The 19,366-nt window shown below is 34.6% G+C and overlaps 1 protein-coding gene across 5 annotated transcripts in view; it reads left to right on the plus strand.

The window, feature by feature from the left end:
- The window catches only part of MAP4K3 (mitogen-activated protein kinase kinase kinase kinase 3), a 185,161-nt gene that overhangs the window by 161,201 nt on the left and 4,594 nt on the right, over positions 1–19,366 (plus strand). For 4 of the 5 annotated variants that reach the window (XM_041756085.1, XM_041756087.1, XM_041756088.1 and 1 more), the window contains 8 exons: positions 2,345–2,405; positions 2,486–2,603; positions 7,237–7,295; positions 8,291–8,394; positions 12,243–12,414; positions 15,349–15,417; positions 15,501–15,593; positions 18,547–18,617. In XM_041756085.1, coding sequence (XP_041612019.1) covers positions 2,345–2,405; positions 2,486–2,603; positions 7,237–7,295; positions 8,291–8,394; positions 12,243–12,414; positions 15,349–15,417; positions 15,501–15,593; positions 18,547–18,617 — 747 coding nt within the window. Of the gene's footprint in view, positions 1–2,344; positions 2,406–2,485; positions 2,604–7,236; positions 7,296–8,290; positions 8,395–12,242; positions 12,415–15,348; positions 15,418–15,500; positions 15,594–18,521; positions 18,618–19,366 lie in introns of all 5 variants that reach the window. The other variant, XR_005987929.1, reaches the window with a different exon arrangement.

Raw genomic sequence — 19,366 nt, forward strand, 5'->3', positions numbered from 1 at the left:
CCCTTCTCCTATGATACTCTGTTTTGTGTCTTAAATTCCACATATGAGTGAGATGATATGATAATTGTCTTCCTCGATTGATTTATTTCACTTAGCATAATACCCTCTAGTTCCATTCACGTTGTTGCAAATGGCAAGATTTCGTTTTGATTTTTTTTTTTGATGGCTGAGTAATTTTCCATTGCATATATATACTCCACATCTTCTTTTTCCATCTGCCAATGGACATCTCGACTCTTTCCATAGTTTGGCTATTGTGGACATTGCTGCTATGTGCAGGTGCCCCTTTGGATCACTACATTTGTATCCTTGGGGTAAATACCCAGTAGCGCAATTGCTGGGTTGTAGGGTGGCTTTGTTTTCAGCTTTTTGAGGAACCTCCATACTGTTTTCCACAGTGGCTGCATTCCCACCAACAATGTACAAGAGTTCCCCTTTATTTCACCCAGAACCTACTTTGCTAAAAGAAGTAGACATTAGAAATCTAGAAAAGCTTTAGGGTATTGTTAAATGTGGTTAAAAACTAAAATCCAATGTGAAATCCACTTAATATAACTTTGTATAAATACTTTTTCATTGTCCCTATGTTGATAATTTATTATGCAAGGAGTTTGTGTCTTGCCCTGCTACTTTATGTATGCTTGTATTCAACAAGCTAGCTCACTTATATTTACAAATATATCATCTCACAATAAGCCATAGATTTAATACTAGAGAACTGCTTTTTAAGTTTTTTATGATAAATCCAGTTCAAGACAGTATTAAATAAAAATTTTTTGCTACTTTGATAACATTGCTATGTGACTTATAAGTCATTGCCCCTTTTCTGCCAAATTTTCTCAATATAGCCAATGAATTTCCAATTCTATTGTGAATTTTTTATGAAGAGTATAAAGTAGGAAATGTTTATGTCCTTTCAGTCTAAGACACAGCTGTAGGCACATTTTCCAAAATTAAAAACTATGGCAAAAGTACAACATAGAGAACATAGTCAATAATATTGTAATAAAGTGTATGGCAACAGATGGTGGCTACACTTATCATGGTGGTCATTGGATAATGTATAGAATTGTCAAATCGCTATGCTGTGCACCTGAAATTAATATAACATTGTATGTCAACTATATTTCAATAATAATTTTTTTTAAAAACTATATTGCCATGTTTTATTTGGAGAAATTAGATACTTTGAGTATATTTTGCAAATATATGAAACAGGTTTTATATAAAATAGATTTTTTGTTTCCCTTTTATTATTACCTTTTCTCCTTTAATTATTTAGGGCCATCATTGAGACTTTGTGCTTTAATAAAGGAAAGTCCATAGATGCCTTGGTATATTTCATCTGTCCCTTCATTCTCTCTGTTCCCTGCCCACATCCCAATCTACTTTGGAGGAACTGAAGCAGGAGCTGCCAGATGCCAGCACAAACCCAACACTCAGGCTTGTTAAATCAGAACGCTTAACTATATTCATCAGTGGCTCTCAGACCAGTATGCGTCGGAATCACCTGGAGGGCTGATTAAAACCTAAATTGCTGGACCTACCTTCAGAATTTCTGCTTGAGTAAATCTGGGGATGAGATCCAAGAATTTGTATTTCTAACAAATGCCCTCGTGATGCTAATATTGCTGATGCAGATGGAGGGACCACTTTGAGAACCACTGATCTTCATGATAAAATATCTTAATGAGAGCAGTTATGTTTTACCTTCAAAGTATATGGACTGTGTTCATGAAATTCCCTCTTCTTTTCCCTAAATACTAATCACTTTCAAACTTACAGAAGTGCCTTTCAATTCTTATGGGCTGTATTTCAGAAATGAATCCCATATTTATATTCTTAATTATTTGTGCATTTTCATTATGCTCTCAGGCTTTTTTTCCTCCATACCTAGTGTTTCTTTACCCTGTGTTCCACTGCACTATGATTTCTGTCTCTTCTGCTCTAGAAGCCATGGATTTCCATATACCCAGATATAAACATATTTGGAGAGGTACACAGGAAAGTTAATTATTTAACCCTAGAACCAAAATAAAGAGATAGACATGGCTTGAAATTGTCTCTTCTCCCCTTATAGTTTGGGACTCAAACTAATCACATGATGTTGAGACTTAGATAATAAAATTACATTGCTAGTTTATTTCTTTTTCTCCCATATAAGTGTAAGTAAATGTATATCATCTTGTTTTAAATGTCTTCTAAAATGAATTTCTATTAAAAATAAGTTTCTTTTTTAAGAACTGACCTGTTGATAAGATAGCTTACATGGTTAATATGTACATATTTACTCTTTCATCTGTTATCTTTTGTAAACTTTGCCTTTTCTTTTTTTTTTTATTAGTTATTCCCCCGAAGGTGTACATGGTTATATGTAATGAACAATTGCTTACTATCAATATCTGGTAAGTCTTTTACTTTTTACATATCTTATTATTCCTATTTATGTTATTAGCTTTTATATCATGTTTATTTTTCTTAACAGGTAAAGCTTCTCAGCTCTATTCCCATAATTTACCAGGGCTTTTTGATTATGCCAGACAAATGCAAAAGTTACCTGTTGCTATTCCAGCACACAAACTCCCTGACCGAATACTGCCGAGGTAATTGTACATTTAATTATGTTTCCTCCTAAAAAAAATAAATAAAAAATAATTATGTTTCATCCTTAAAGATAATACATTAATTAATTCTAAATAATAGTTATACTACAGAAATTGAAAAAAGCACTCAGTTTGGGTTAGTAGAAATCACATGTGAAGAAAAAATGTGAGAGGTAATGTATTTTCACAGAACTGAGAGGCCCCTCTGGAACTTTGAAACTGAGGAGTATTTAGTATGTTTTACAAGGTTAAAACTAGTTGTTTTCTATAATTTGCTAGTAAATTTTCATCACACATCGTGTTTTCGACATACTTGTTTTGAGTAAAGTGAATTTTTCTCAAAGTAGAGTTTTTAACCTTAGAAAATCAAAATGATTTATTAAATCAAGCTTTTTGCTTTAGAAGATAGTTACTTAGGAATTGAGGGATTTTGCTTTTCTACTTTCAGGGATTTTTCATTATTTCTCTCTTCCTTTGGTTATTATTGTGTTGCACCTCATTTGTTGACCAAAAGGTCTTCTGAGTCTGATATAAATTATATTTTATGGAAACATTATACTATAGCCATTCTTCCTTTACTGTATCGTTATAGAACAACTAATGTACAACCTTAGCTTTCAAGTACCTTGAAAAGCTGTTGTTCTCAATTGCTGAGTTTACAGTAGAGCTAAAATTTGCCCCATTGTGCAAAATACTTCTTAAAAATTAACCTTTGGGGGGGATCCCTGGGTGGCTCAACAGTTTGGCACCTGCCTTCGGCCCAGGGCATGATCCTGGGATCCCAGGATCGAGTCCCACATCGGGCTCCCTGAATGGAGCCACCTTCTCCCTCTGGCTATGTCTCTGCCTCTCTCTCTCTCTCTCTCTCTGTCTCTCTCTTCCTGTCTCTCATAAAAAAATAAAATCTTAAAAAAAAAATTAACCTTTTTGGGGACGTCTGGGTGGCTCAGTGGTTAAGCGTCTGCCTTCAGCTCAGGGCTTGATCCCGGGGTCCGGGGATTGAGTCCCCCATTGGCTCCCCTGCAGGGAGCCTGCTTCTCCCTCTGCCTATGTCTCTTCCTCTCTCTGTGTCTTTCATGAATAAATAAATAAAATCTTTTTTATAAATAAACCTTTTTGATGAAAATCATTTAAAAATTGTACTGCATGCTTTTCTGTCTTCTTAAAATAGATTACATTGAGTTTAACTGGACGCGTTTTCATGATGATTCAGAGTTGCAACTATGAACTTGATTTATTATATTTACAGTTGGAATTGGAGTTGCCCCTATAACTAGCCCCAAGAATGGAGTCAGGGAGTTTCTTTTTTCACATAGAGTTTATAATGCTCCTTTTTTCCTTCCAGCTGCCACTTGATGCTGTTGTGGTCACACTCCATTTATCCATCTAACTTGATAATCCTCAATTCCTCTGGGCACAGAAACTGACCACCAAACTTTAAAAATAAATGTAAAGTACAAGAGCCCTCTAAGGGAATGTAAAGCATGTAACTTTAACGTATTCACTTATTAATATCATTTTGTCAGAATAGAGACATTCGTAGCTTTATTTGAGCTTTTTTGTAGCTGTGTTTGGTTCTTCAAATTTTACTAAATATACCAGATGTGCAGAAAGTTTCCTAGTATATACATGAGACAACATTGAATACCGTATTACCTCTTCATTTAAGGAATTTCCATAGAGGAAGAGGTTACCTCTAAGAGTACTTTACCTCTACACTGTTACTTTGTTACAGTCAGTCTTTGGTGTTAGTAGCACTCACCAATGTGTCCTTCCAGCTTTCTTCAGTTTTGTTATCAAGAAGTTAGTTATTATAAAATCGACTATTCTCTCATTTACTGGCAGGAAATCTGAAAGCCTTGTTTGCATGACAAAATTTTATATGTGTATTAGTACTAGTTCTTCTACTGTAAAATGAGAACAAATTAAACTTCCTTTGAGCATCTTGTAATGTGCTGTAGTTCTCATAAATCTAGGTACTCATTGTATCATACTGTAAAGTTTCTTTAAGAAAGCATAAGTTTTGGAGTACAGGTAGAGTGAATTTAAATCCTGCTTACTTTAGGTTTGGGACCTTGAATAAATTACACAGCCTCTCAGGGTATTCATCTAGAAAATAGAACCAGTATACCAGTCTTGCAAAGTTATTTTTAAAATGGTAAAATATGTATGTATCATATCCACCATGGTTTCTGGCATCTTAATAAGTAGATCTTTTTTTTTTTTTTAAATACAGCTATGAGCATTCTTTTTTTTTTTTTTTTAATTTTTATTTATTTATGATAGTCGCAGAGAGAGAGAGAGAGAGAGAGAGAGAGAGGCAGAGACACAGGCAGAGGGAGAAGCGGGCTCCATGCACCGGGAGCCCGATGTGGGATTCGATCCCGGGTCTCCAGGATCGCGCCCTGGGCCAAAGGCAGGCGCCAAACCGCTGCGCCACCCAGGGATCCCAATAAGTAGATCTTTTATCATCATTGTTAGGCATGATAAATTGAACTGTGTCTGTAATATATGCTAAAATATCTTACATTAAATAAGTTGAGAATGTTGGTTCACTTAGGATTCTAGTTAATTAGGTACCAGTAAATAAATTGTATTGCCTTATTGTAAAATCATTACTGAAAGTAAGGTAAGTCTGTATAGATCACTGTAGAAAATTATAAACTTTTATAACATTTTAGTGTGCTGCTCACAACTCAGTTTTGAATAGTTTCATTATTGTTAACTCTAAGCTATAATTAGTAGTATTGATTATGTGGTATTCTCTGTATAATCCTTCAGTACTTTGCAGTCAGTTAATCCTCCTGGGTTTTGACAGCTTCAGTAACTTAACCCCTAAGTAACCTTGGGAGCCAGGGGGCAAGTTTACAAGTGTGGACCAGGAACATTAAACTTGTTGCAGTGGAAATCTTTCAAGACCTTGATTCAGATTTTTTTAAACTCTGAAAAGCACTTTTGTTTGAGCAATTTACTTAATTTACAGGTGTGGGGAGTTTTTTTTTAAGCTGTATGAAATTTCACTGTACATGAAAGGGGTATTTTCATAAATATTAATATAATGTGTGAACTGGAATGTAAAACTCTTCTTGATAAGAACATAGTTGAAGGGAACAGTAGGTCTTTAACCCCAAATTTGGAATCAAGGTATTCTAGATCATTATTGTTGTCATTCAGTGCCTCAGTATCTGATGAATTTCTGTGTCATTGTTTGGGTACCATAATACTAATAAAATGCTAATTCACACAGAAAAAGTACTTACAAGTGGTAACAAATTTTAACAGCTTCTCTTGCAAACTCAGAGCACTCTTTAGTTAAAATGATCCACAATCATAAAAGAGAAGTATTTTTTTTCAAAGTTGAATCACTGTGAGCACTACAGTTAGACTAAGGCACTAGATTAGAATTCATTCTTGCCTAGAACTGCTAACTGTATGACCTTGAGGAAATTATTAAATCTAACCCTCAGATTTCTATGCTATGACCTATCTCATGGCATTATCAGAGGGACTAATACAGAACCTGTGAAGTTCATGGCAAACAGTAAGTTCTCAGTAAATGTTAGCAGTAGTTATTAAAGATTTTTATAAATATAAAGAGCATGTACAACATATTAAAAGCTAACATTAACAATACCTCAGCATTATATGCTTGATCTACTCAGCTGCCAGTTGTACAGCAACAAGAACATCAAGATTATTCTAAGCTTGTTTGAAATGGTATTGAGCATCACATGCATGCTTTACAATTTTGTTACCAGCAAAGCACAACTCTTATTTTTTTTTAAAAGAAAAAAAGACATGCAGAGCAATATCTAATCTGTGACACATTTACACATGTAAAAGAAGTTTAAATATGTGTGCAAAAATGGAGAAATATAATTTGATGTTTGCATAACTTTGCACTAACAGTGTTATATTATCTTTCGTGACAAAAGGCTTTTGAGTTTATGTATATTTTTTAATTGCAGTTAAAATAATTTTAAATGGATTTTTACAAATTAAGTTTGAATCAGATGTTTGCAGAACCCCTAAACGACCTTTGCCAGAAAAATCTATATCCCACTCTTCCTAAGGAGAGAAATAAAAAATGTCTTTAAAAAATTCTTATTAAAAAAATTCTTATAAATTGTTTTAGTGGTGAAACAGCATTTTACATAGCTTAAATTTACTGTATGTGCTAAAAAATATCTTTCCTCAGTTTATGGCTTTTTACTTAGTGGTATCTTTTGGTAAACCAGAGTTATTAATATATTCAACAAATTCATTCAATAAATTGAATGCCACCTGTAGTTTGTGGTGGTAGGGGGGTCCATCCATGAAAAAGTATCAAAAGTTTATTAATATTCCCTGTATAATTTGTTCTTTTTGCATTCTTTAAAGAAATTTCAAGGTCATATTTTTCTAAATCTGAATATTTTATAGTCCTGTTCTTCATACTTTAATAAATCCTTAATCTATTTGGAATTGAAGGAGGGATGAGAAACAGAGCAAATGTGTTATTTTTAGTAGATGACCTAGTATGTCAGTACCAATTTTTAACAATTCATCCTTTCTCCACTGATCTGTAATGACACCATTATCATATACTAACTTCACCTACATGTATTATATATTCATTTTCATTTACATTTAGGAAATTTGCTGTATCAGCAAAAATCCCTGAAACCAAGTGGTGTCAGAAATGTTGTGTTGGTAAGTAAACTGTTCCATGACATGTAGTTCTCCTGCTTTGCAGAACAGATAAGAAAACACTGTGAGGCTCATTTTTAAATCTAGTATAAAATAGTACTTCTCCAGGGCATTCTGGCAGTAGTAGTTTATTTTTCCCCCTAAGTAAAACAAATGTCTTGGCCATTCAGTCTCCATGTAAACTAAACCTAATATAGTACCTTGCACATAACGGTCGTTTTGCAAATAATTTATTGACTGAGTAAATGGAGAAAGTAGGATGACTTTTTATTATAGCACTTTATCAGACCCTGTTCTCCAGGGGGGGCTTGTTCCTTATCATTCACATGCTGCTCAGTAATAGCTTAAGAGACTGCATTTATTCATTCAGCATATATCTTCATGCCTTTAATATGTGAAATCATATTCCTATGACGTGAAGGTTATAATCTCCTTCTTCACACACCATGATCCTAAATTCCTCCCCCATTCCCATCACAACCAGCTGTTTTATTTGCCCATAGCAAAAGCAAAAAATAATTTTCTTTCCTTCCCTTAAGAAACTCTGAGGCTTTGTTTTATTTGTAAACCTATATTTTGAGATTTGATTAATGTCTTCATGTTGCTAGAACCAAAGTATCACTGCCTCTGAACATTACTACCAAAAGCACCCTTAGCCACCTGTCCCTAAATGTGCTATATTTAGCCTATCTATTTGGCAACTTCTCCCCAAATCTATGTATGATCTTCCTTCAGGATCTTGCTGCCTCACCTAATCGTCCTGGTACCATGAGACCTAAAATCTTTTTTCCTAACCCCAGACCCTAGAACTTATTTGTAATAAGACAAAACTCCTGCAAGTGATGGAGTTTCCTACCCTCATGGAAGGTGTTTTCACCCTGCAGTCTGATTAAGAAATGAACTGGCAGCCAGCTTTTGTTTGTTTTCAGAGCATGCAACTACTGTTGTCAGGACTTTGCATTATAAGAGAACTTACATATACTTTTTTGCCTTGACAGTGCGAAATCCTTACACAGGCCATAAGTACCTATGTGGGGCACTTCAGACTAGCATTGTTTTATTAGAATGGGTTGAACCAATGCAGAAATTTATGTTAATTAAGGTAAGCATGAAAAGCAACCTAAGTCATTCTTAGTATAAAAGCTTAATTAAGTCAATTTTCCTGTTCTTCAAAAAAAAAAAAAAAAAAAAAAACCCCACCCAAACACCACATTTTTTCTTTTTTTCCCATTACTTCTCAAGTTAATTTCATGATTTTGGATTATGTGGCAGGAAAGGAAATTTCCTAATTGTAAGGAAATCAGTTAGCCAGATAAAAGTTTTAAAAGAGACTAGAGAAATACTTAAGGGAAATGGCAGTAGGAGCAAGAAATAGCATCACACACACACACAGTCTGATGTCCAGAACAGGAGGTGTTAAGAAGCAGTGGAATGTTGTTTAAATACATTCTCTGGCTGACCTGCTTTATCACAGCGGAGAAACAACCTACAGGTTGGCATTTGGCCTAAGAGGACAAGGGATAACCATAGTGAGAGGGAATTTACTTGGATTAACTGTTAATTTGGTCAGGCCTTCCCATGGATGGTTTTTTTGTGCCTAAGTTTCTCTAGAATCTTTAATTAATGAATATTCTTTAAAATATTTAATACTATTCAACTGTAACTTAAAATTGGAGGAAAAACTAACAAAAGGGCTCATTCACATCAAGAAAATACCAAATGAATTTTTAAAGCTGTTTTCTTTGCTGTTTTATATAAATTAAGTAGTCTTCCTGAGCATTTGACATCTCCCTAGAAATTGGGGTCAGAATATAATTGGAGAAGATTCTTCCTAAATTTTATAATCCAGCCTTAGGGTACTTAAAGTATTGGCTTCCTGTTATTTAAATTTCTGTAAGTGACTAAAGAATCTTTTTAATTTCCTATCACTATTTGTTAACCTCAACATTAAGTAGGGCTAAAGAAATAAAAAAATAGTTTCAAGAATTTTGAACCCATTGAGGTGCTCTTGCCACAAATCACTGAAGTAAAAATTGTTTAAACCAAAAACTGAAGGGGAGAAATAAATAGCCATATGAACTATCTAAAGCAAGGCTTCTGAATACAGCCCATTTATGGCAAAAACGGTTTTGTTCTCAGGTCCTCTTTATTTTTGCCTATTTAACAAAAGCATGCCTCCTCTAGATGGAGGTATAAAGTGTGCACAGTTTGATTTTTCTGCAGCCCTTCCCTTCCCTGTTGTCTTCCTATCTTTTCCTTTTACTCTATTTTAATTAGGTCCTCGCAATTCCTTTCATTCCTAACCTATAGCAGAATAAAAAATAGTTTCATTCTATCAGTTTTCATAGATTGAGTCTGATTTAAAACTTAGGATGAATGAATTGTTTGCATTACCTGATATGTTATACCACTTATCCTAACATATAATGAAAGACCTTTTCTCTATTAAAGGAATTTTAGATATGAAGAACATGCAGGAAAGAATATACACTTTGAAGACATGAGAAGCTTAAAAATTACCCATCCACATCTTCTCTTTTCCAGGTGGATGGTTGCAGGGAGCCTGGCACTGACTAATTAATGAGGCCTGTTGCCAGTGTTCTAAGATACTGCACTTAGAATACCATCTCCCTTAAGACTGCACACTTCCCATTTTCCTTATATTTCCTGAGCTCTCTGTAGGCCCTTACCCTGAATCTTAACCCAACTCTCTTTCCCATCTCTACTTCAAAATACTGGGGATATTTTGTTTCTAAGTTTGACATTATTGTGATTAGTGTTTATGATGTTTCTATTCAAGAGTCTTATGTGTTTAAAAACATTTTTATCCTTTCTGTAGTCTCCCTTCCTCTTAATGACATTTCTGACAGAGATTTTGCTTCATTAGACTACATTTTCATAAGTAAAAGTTAGAAATTAAAGACCTTTCCAGCAAACATATTACGTGCTTATTACAAACCAGGCACAGTGCTTTTTAACTAGAGAAGAAAATGAATAAGATGTAGTCACTGGTTCAAAGACCATCACCAATAGCAACTGGATTTAAAGCTCTTAGATGGGAATCCTCTTCTGTTAATGACTTAGCACACATTATTAGCTAAATAGAATTATTCAGAATCTCTTGGTTTTCTTATTTGCTGACAAAATTAAACAGAAGCATTGTTTTCTGCTTTACTGTTCTTATCACATTTCAAAGAGAATTTTTTTTCAAAGAGAATTATTTTAAATGTTTTACCTTATTAAAAAATATGGCCAATTTTATGGAAAGCCTATTCCTCAGGTAATGGGAAAGCTTCTAGAGAGGGGATTCGGAGAGCATTGATGAAAAGTCTCTGTACACTTGTAGGTGCTCTGGCAGTCACAGGGAAGGAAGGGATATGGATGAGGACAACAGATGCACAGGCTTTACCTTCTAGCCACAGAACCACATCATATTTTCTAACTCTCTAAGAATGGTAGTTACGGTAGCCCCATTTTACCAGTTTCTTTTCTCCAGACTTTATTTTCTTTAGAATCTATGAGTTGCCAAATTAAAATATAAATTCAGTAGCTTTGTTAAGTACTATTACTGCTTACCCTTTGCAGAATAAAATGAAAATACAGCCCATTTATAAGAGCAACAAAAATACAAAGATACTGAGTGGACTTATTAAAGTATGTATAAGATTGATATTTTTTGAAAAAGCAACTTTTATTGTGAAGAGTATCACTAGCTACTCAGAACTCCCCATGGCACCTCCCACCAAGTCAGCGCCTGTACTTTCCATTTTTACCGGATAAACATGCACCTCTAAAACATTAGAATTAATTTTACCTGATTTTTCAACAGTATGTACATGGAATCATAAAGTATATACTCATTCATGTCTGACTTTTGTGTAGCAACATATTTCATTGTTGGATATAGCTCATTTTCATTGTTCTATAATTTCCCATTGTGTGAATATGCCATTATTTTATCTGTCTACTGTAGATGAGCATTTGGGATACTTCCAGTTTTTTGTTATTTGAACAGTAGCTGTGAACATTTTTGCATATGCCTCCTATGCACATGCATACTCATATTCTCTAGAACGTATAACCAGAGTATTATTGCCAGGCTCAAAGGGATGCATATCTTCAGCAGGAACAGATGATGTGGGTATCTAGTGTGGCCATACTATATAGGTCATGCACCTATCACCTTGTGAGCGCTCGTCTGCTCCTCTCTGGGTAACACTCTTTGTGTCAATCATTTCATTTTAGTCATTCAGGTGGATATGTATAGTCTCTGGTAGTTTAATTTCCTGATTATGTTAATGTTCTCCATCGATTTTTCTAAATTTAGTAAATATGAATTTATTTAGACTTTCTATAGCATTCTGTAGCAACATAAAAATAACTTTGAAGTTAAATAAAATTGGTTGCATCATAACTGTGAGTTCATGAATAGTCACTTGAGATATGAGGATAAATATCTCTTATTTGTGATTTTTTTTTTCCTGTCCAGTTACAAGAAGAGGGTTTCTTGCTAACTAGCATTTCAGTGCTCTTACCCATGTTTGCTCAGTTGGATAAGAAGGCAGGGAGTATAACTGAAGCAGCATCCAATTGGGAGGCAGGAGATACTGCCAGAAAGGGCTGGAGGACCCTGGACCAGTCACCAGATTCCTAGGTCTCGGTTTCCACCTCTGAAAAGAGAGGGCTAGACAGGTGATTTATAAGTTCCCTTCTAGCCGTGATGTCCTAAAATTATGTGATTTTTTAACTTTAAAAAATGTGTACAGTACTAAACCTTAAATACTTTATAATTTGTATTTCTCTGCATATCCAAAGTTTCTGTGGCAAGAAGCAATCTTTTAGTAGAGAGTTATTTTATTTTCATAAAACTAAAAATTCTTAACAGTGTTCTCATGAAACTATTTGGCTTTTGTTTTCCTTTGTTTAATATATTTTTGTTTCTCTCTTTAGCACATAGATTTTCCTATACCATGTCCACTTAGAATGTTTGAAATGCTGGTAGTTCCTGAACAGGAGTACCCTTTAGTCTGTGTTGGTGTCAGTAGAGGGAGAGACTTCAACCAAGTGGTTCGATTTGAAACAGTCAATCCAAATTCTACCTCTTCATGGTTTACAGAATCAGGTTTGTGATTTTTGTTGATTATTAAGGCCAATACATTATTTGATTTTATAAATAATAAACTTACTGTAGCTCTCAGGCAAAAATAGTGCATAAAAAACTAATCTGGAATAACATTAAAATCTAATCTGGAATAACTTAATAACTTCTGGAAAAGGAATATGGCTTGCTTTAAAATAGCTAATTTGTTTGACACATAATGCATTCCTGAACCCAAGTATACATCTGAATCACCTGGAGGCTTGCTGGCCCCCACTGCGAGAGTTCTTCGTTCAGTACATCTGACGTGGGACCTGCGGATTTTACTTCTGTATGTTCCCATGTGGTGCTGATGATGTGAATACAGGAACCACACTTTGAAAACTACACAAATACACCTATCTCAGGCCTAGAAAAGTTGATTTAAATAAAAGGAAAAACTGCACTGAGTGTAGTTTATTTTCCATTTTATTCCTATAATTGAAACACAGCTACTATACAGTAACTTTAATAAATTTGTAATGATTTGTAATTAGGATATAAATTATAATGAAATAGCTCCTACTGAAATATTAGATGGTACTTGAAAATAATTTTTTATATAACTTGTTTCCTTACATTTTGATCTGTGTTGTTTAGTTGCATAGCAGATCTTTCCTTCATAGCTAGAAATATTATTTACAATTAATGAGCTTTTTACAGAAATTTGATTATAGTTTGAAACCTTTAATTTTGTTATAATCAGTATGCATTAGTAAAACTTGTGTTATGTGGTAAGTAAATCTGAACTTTTACACTTTAAAAAAAGTAACCTGGACAGTTTTTTTTTTTTTTCTTATTTTTAAAGCACTGTATTTATTATGGAGCTCCTTTTGTTGTTTCTCCCTTTAAAAATGACATTGTATGGTGTTTTGCTGTAAAATGCAGTGGCCATTTTAGAAGGCACTTTTTATTTATTTAGAGAGCAAGGCATGTGAAGGGCAGAGAGGTAGAGGGACAGGGAGATTGAGGGGGATAATCTTAACAGAACTCCATGCCCAGTGTGGAGCCTGACATAGGGCTCAATCTCATGACCCTGAGATCATGACCTGAGCCAAAATTAAGAGTCATGCTTAACTGACTGAACTACTCAGGTGCCCCCAGAAGGCAATTTTTAAAAGTCTTGTAGAGCCTCTTTGTCAGAGTTTTTGGGTTCTTACGGAAATGTTAAGCCAGTTTACTAGTAAATACTGATGAGTCAGGAGTTTGTTGGAAGCCTGAGTGTTCACAAAAGGAAAGAAATTAAGAGTTGAAGTTTTCTGTGGTAGAAAAAAAATCACAAACACATTAAGAACCCTAGAGACAATTACAGGACTTACTGAAGCCCAGGAAACTTGAAACCGTTTTCCCTTAAGGACATATTGTTGAAGGAAAACGTGGTTGGCCCTTGGCAACATAATGTGGCTTCTCTGGCTCCCCTAAATAATCTATACTGCCTTTTCCCTTAGACACTGCTTCTTCCTTTCAGATAGTGGGCTCACTCCTGCTTTCCTGATCTCTTCCCCTCTGTTTTACAGACAGGCACTGTTGGGTGACTGGTACTTTATTTGTTAGTGATTTTCAGTTAATGCCTTATTTCTCCCAAGCATTTTAATTTTAAATCCTTCTCTACAAACTATTGAATGAAGGGCCTAATCTCTGCACAAAAGAATTTAATACTATGGGTACCTTCCTTTTAAGGAATTTTTAATTTCATTCCCTTCCTGTAAAGATATCTCTTTATTAGAGGTTAGATATGATAAGTATAACTCATCTCTGGTTTTGAGATGGTGAGATAAAAATTGAGTAAGAGAAAGTATAGTTAGACTTTTACATCAAACGAGATTCTAAACCAGTGGTTTCCTAAACTCTGCTGCAGTTTAGAATCTACTTGGGAAGCTTTTAAAACTCCTGACACCTCAAGTCACACACACCCTCAATTAAATAAGAACATCTAGAGGTAAAGCTAGGCATCAGTATTTTTTAAAGATCTCTAGATGATTCCAGTGCGTGGTAACTAATTAATACAAGCAGTTGATAAAACCTTATTTTCCTGGCTTTCTCTCTAGTAATGCTGGACTGGCTTCCTGAACTGAAATAGATTGTGTAGATCTAGATTGAATAGATTGTTAATTTTCACCCATGTGTATAAGGGCTACAAAGATCAGATTTGCAGGAGGCCTAGTCTAGGTTCTTTCAGCCCTGGATAGTTACAGAAGTACCAGGTCTAAAATACATTTGCAGGTCTGAAATACTGCAGTCCTTGGATACCTAAATACTATGGGAAATAGAAACAGTGGACTGTAGGTCATCAGACTCTCAGGAAATATAAGGCCAGAAACAAAGGCCTATAGCTCAGCAATTTCAGTTTTGACATTCATATAAAGTTTAGGGTAACCTACTTTTCACTTTATGGCAAATCATTATTTAAATATTCTGAGTTTGTAAGAACTTTGATAAATCATTATAATAAAAGTAATGCCTCTTTGCATTTTGGTATTTATACTTCTCAAAATACTGCAGTATTTCTTTTAATTTCATTTGTACTTGAAATATTTGACTCTGATTCACTCGGTAAATATTACATGTGGTGCCAGGCACTACCATATAGTAAAGTACAAAAGCATAGTCCGTGGCCTTCTGAGCTTAAAAGGAGGAATCACTCATAACCATAATATAGAAGATTAGACTCCTGATTCCACATACAAATGAAGAAGATTGACAGTAGTAATGACAATAGCGCTCCACCGAGCACTCACTTCGTTTAGCACTTGGATCACAGTTTAGACCCCCAAGAAGCCTGGTTCAGCCACTTTATATGTATAGCTAAAAATGTAAATCCATTTCAAATTCAGTGATGTTCAGAATTCTTGTTTTTATATTTCTGTGCTTTCAATATTACTTTTTTGTGTAAGTTTATTGAGTTTGTTTGTATTACAGATAGCCCACAGACAAATGTTACTCACGTAACCCAACTGGAGAGAGATACCATTCTTGTATGCTTGGACTGTAAGTTTTTCTTTATGAACACCTTATTTTAACACTTTTTTTTAAATCTTGGTTTCTGAGTGAATTTTCCCTACCTTCTTTAGGTTGTATCAAAATAGTAAATCTCCAAGGAAGATTAAAATCTAGCAGAAAACTATCATCTGAACTCACCTTTGATTTCCAGATTGAATCAATAGGTAAGTAAAAGTTTTGTATTTCTTGTATGATTTCAGTAAGAGCTACTTAAGATAACTTACATGATAGTTATTTGAAACTATAGAACAATATTACTAAGGACACATTTTTTTTAAATACAGGATATAAAGAACATAAGTCAGTAGCAGTCTTTTATAATTCTCTGAAATAGTTAATAACTGATATAATCTATAAATAATGCTACCCTCCTTAGAGATTTGACATTTCAAAAGAAATAATTAAATATTATTTTTCATAACACAGTTGTGAATTCCCATTCCTCCAAATTCCTGTAGTTTCCCTATAAATACTTGAAAATTTCAGACTTAGGGTACTCTGTTATATTTTTGCTGTTGTATTTGCTTATCAGAGCATTTTAAGCATCTCCATAATGAGATCATGGAATCTCCTTATCATTCTCACATTTTGCTTGACTAGAGTGTTTTCTGAAAAAAGATTTCTTACAGAATCAGTATTCTAAAATGATTACATTCCAGAAAAGTAGGTAAAAATGATCATATATGAGATGGTGCTGGAAAAATGAAGGAGAGCTAATTCAGTATTTAACTAGACAATTTTTTTGGTCTTGTTATCAGTGAAAGATATTTCCACATATATATGTTGATTGAGGGTAGGGCCGAGAGCAAATAGTTCAGTTGTCTTATTCCTGGCTCTACTCTATTTTTACTCTGTCCTCCAATTAGAATGCCTCTCTGCCAGCAAGCAAATGCTGATGATAATAATGAGGGAAATCTCTTCAAGATGTTAAAGCGGAATCCATGCTTAAAAACACAAGGTCAGGGCCAAAGAGTAAGATAAAGAACAGAAACTCAAAGCAGTATGCAGGCCTGAAGCCAACAGATGTGCTAGGGCTCCTGGTAATAAAGAAGATGAAAAGTATCCCACAGGAGATAGGAACCAGAGCTGGGCTCCTTGCTTGAGATGCCTGGTAACCAAGACTCTCCGCACCTAAGGCCTGATGGCTTTATAGGAGATTTTTATCCACCCTTAAAAAAAGAGATGATCTCTATCTATACAAACTATTTCAGATTATTGATAGAGAAGGAATGCTGAACAAATGAGTGTTTGACACTTGATACTAAGGTCAAGCAAGATTAACATAGAAAACAAAATTATCCAGTCTCACAAAAATAGATTTCGAAAAAAATCTAAAGTACTAACAAATAGAATTCTGTATCATCAAATAATAGACTTTATGTCAGGAAAGTAGGGATAGTTAAGCATCAGAAAATTTGTTTATGTAATATAATATAGCACACTAAATTTTAAAAGCAAAAAATCACATAATTTTTTGGTAAATAGACAAAAAGCATTGAGTAAAATCCAGGTCATTCGTGATTTAAGAAAAAAAGAACCCAGCTTCTTAGCAAATTAGGAATAGAAGGAAATGTTCTTCATCTAGCAAAGTATATTTTAAAATATTCATGTTTTAATGGTTAAACTCTCCCATTAAAGTCAAGAACAAGGTGAGAATACCTACTATCATCACATTTCAACATCTTACTAGACAAGAAAGGAAACTATGAGGATTAGAAAGAAACACAAGATCCTTTTTTGCTGATGGTATTATCTATATAGAATGTACAGCTCTCTAAACAGGAACCACTAGGAGAATTCAGAGTTGCTGAATGTGACTAACAGAAATGAATCACTTTTCAGTGTGCCAGTAATTGTGAAATTTTTGAAAGGAAAAAAGATCTCATTGACAATGGCAATAAAATAGGTGGAATTAAATGTAATCAGAATATGTTTAAGGTCATTATCTAGGAAATTCCAAATTGTTTAAAATTATTGTTTAAAAACATAAAAGTCGATTTGAACAAATGAAGAACTATACCATGTCCATGGATAGAATGACGGAATATGAGAAAGGTGTCAGTTCTTTATAAATGAAACCACAAATTTGGTGCATTTATAATAAAAATCCTGATAAGATGTTTTATGCCACTTGATAAGCTGATCTTAAAATTCATATGAAAGAACCAAAGGCTAAGAACAGTAAAATACATTTCAAAGAATACTTGCCCTAATCAGTGTTGAAACTTTTAGAAAGCTATAGTGATTAAGACAGTGTGGGCTCAAGCAAGACAGGGATAAATAAATAGAACAGTGGCTCTAGAAGAGAAGGCTCAGAAATGGGCCTATATATAGATGGAAATTTATAAGCATAATATGTCAGTGGAAAATGGTGGATGTTCAGCAAATGATGCTGGTACAATTGGCTGTCTACGAGAAACAAAATTGGACGTTTCCTTGCTGAATACACACAAAAGTATGTATTTAAATATGCATTTTTTTTAAGATTTTATATTTATTCATGAGAGACAGAGAGAGGCAGAGATACGGGCAGAGGGAGAAGCAGGCTCCATGCAGGGACCCTGACCTGGGACTCAATCCCAGGTCTCCAGGACCACACCCTGGGCTGAAGGTGGTGCTAAACCACTGAGCCACCCGGGCTGCCCAAGCACCAGATTTAGAATAATGTGTCAGGGAGGGAAGAAGGACTGGAATGGGATTACAGGAGGTTGTATGTGGATGCCAGCTATATTTGTTTTTATTTAAAACAAAAGGCAAATATGGCAAAATGTTAGGATTTGCTAGTTAAATAGTAAATGCATATGTTTCTGTGCTATTCTCATATTTTTCTAGGTGTTTGAAACACCTTATTTTCAAATATTGTCATTTTATCAAAACAAAAATTTCTAGAAACAAAACAATATTTTTGAAGAATTTTCTTTTTTCCTACCAAAAAGTTGAATAAGTTCTATCTGGCATATGTGTATTTTTCATTTCAAAAGTAAAGATGCCATGTAAATATGGAATAGCTGACCGTTATTAAATGAAGTATTGCTATACAAGATAGAGGGACAAAATGATGCTTATTGGTTGAACTTTTGTACTATTAACAGTAACTGAGCTGTTCTTGCCTGCTAGTTTGCCTACAAGACAGTGTGCTAGCGTTCTGGAAACATGGAATGCAAGGTAGAAGTTTTAGATCTAATGAGGTAAGCTTTTAAAAATTGTGTCCATTAAATAGTCATGAAGCTATCAAATTCTACTTCAAATAATTTTCTTTAACTTTGAAAAATTCCTAATTAATAGAGGAATACTTGGTATGCTCACTTTATTAATATTTACTGTATCCAGCCTGGTAATTAAATTAATAGCACATACTCTGCAGCACCTCTCTCCATTCACTCAGACAACTCCAGTGCATATTTCTTTTTTTTTTTTTTTTTTTTTTTTATTTATGATAGTCACAGAGAGAGAGAGAGAGAGAGGCAGAGACACAGGCAGAGGGAGAAGCAGGCTCCATGCACCGGGAGCCCGATGTGGGATTCGATCCCGGGTCTCCAGGATCGCGCCCTGGGCCAAAGGCAGGCGCCGAACCGCTGCGCCACCCAGGGATCCCTCCAGTGCATATTTCATGTGCAACCAGATACTCCTACATTCAGAACAAGAATTTCCTGATACTGCTAAAAGTGATTTTCTTTCAACTCTCCCAGACCACACTTGGAACAAGAGTGTAGATGCTGGCTCTGTCTTGAGGCAACTTTCTACTTTGTATTTCAGAAATAATGACCAGAGCAGGCTTATAAGTAAAGGATTGCACATTCCTTTTCAACTGCCTTACCTGTTGTCTCTCTTACCCGTATTCACTTGACATTTATAAGATTCTTTGGCTCCTCCCCTCCTTTTCTATAGATGCTTTGGTAGAGATATGCAAATTGTATGTCTGGTTTTTGTTTGTTTA

This window comes from Vulpes lagopus, chromosome 5, assembly GCF_018345385.1.
Source record: "Vulpes lagopus strain Blue_001 chromosome 5, ASM1834538v1, whole genome shotgun sequence".
In the NCBI taxonomy this organism is placed as follows: Eukaryota; Metazoa; Chordata; class Mammalia; order Carnivora; family Canidae; genus Vulpes; species Vulpes lagopus.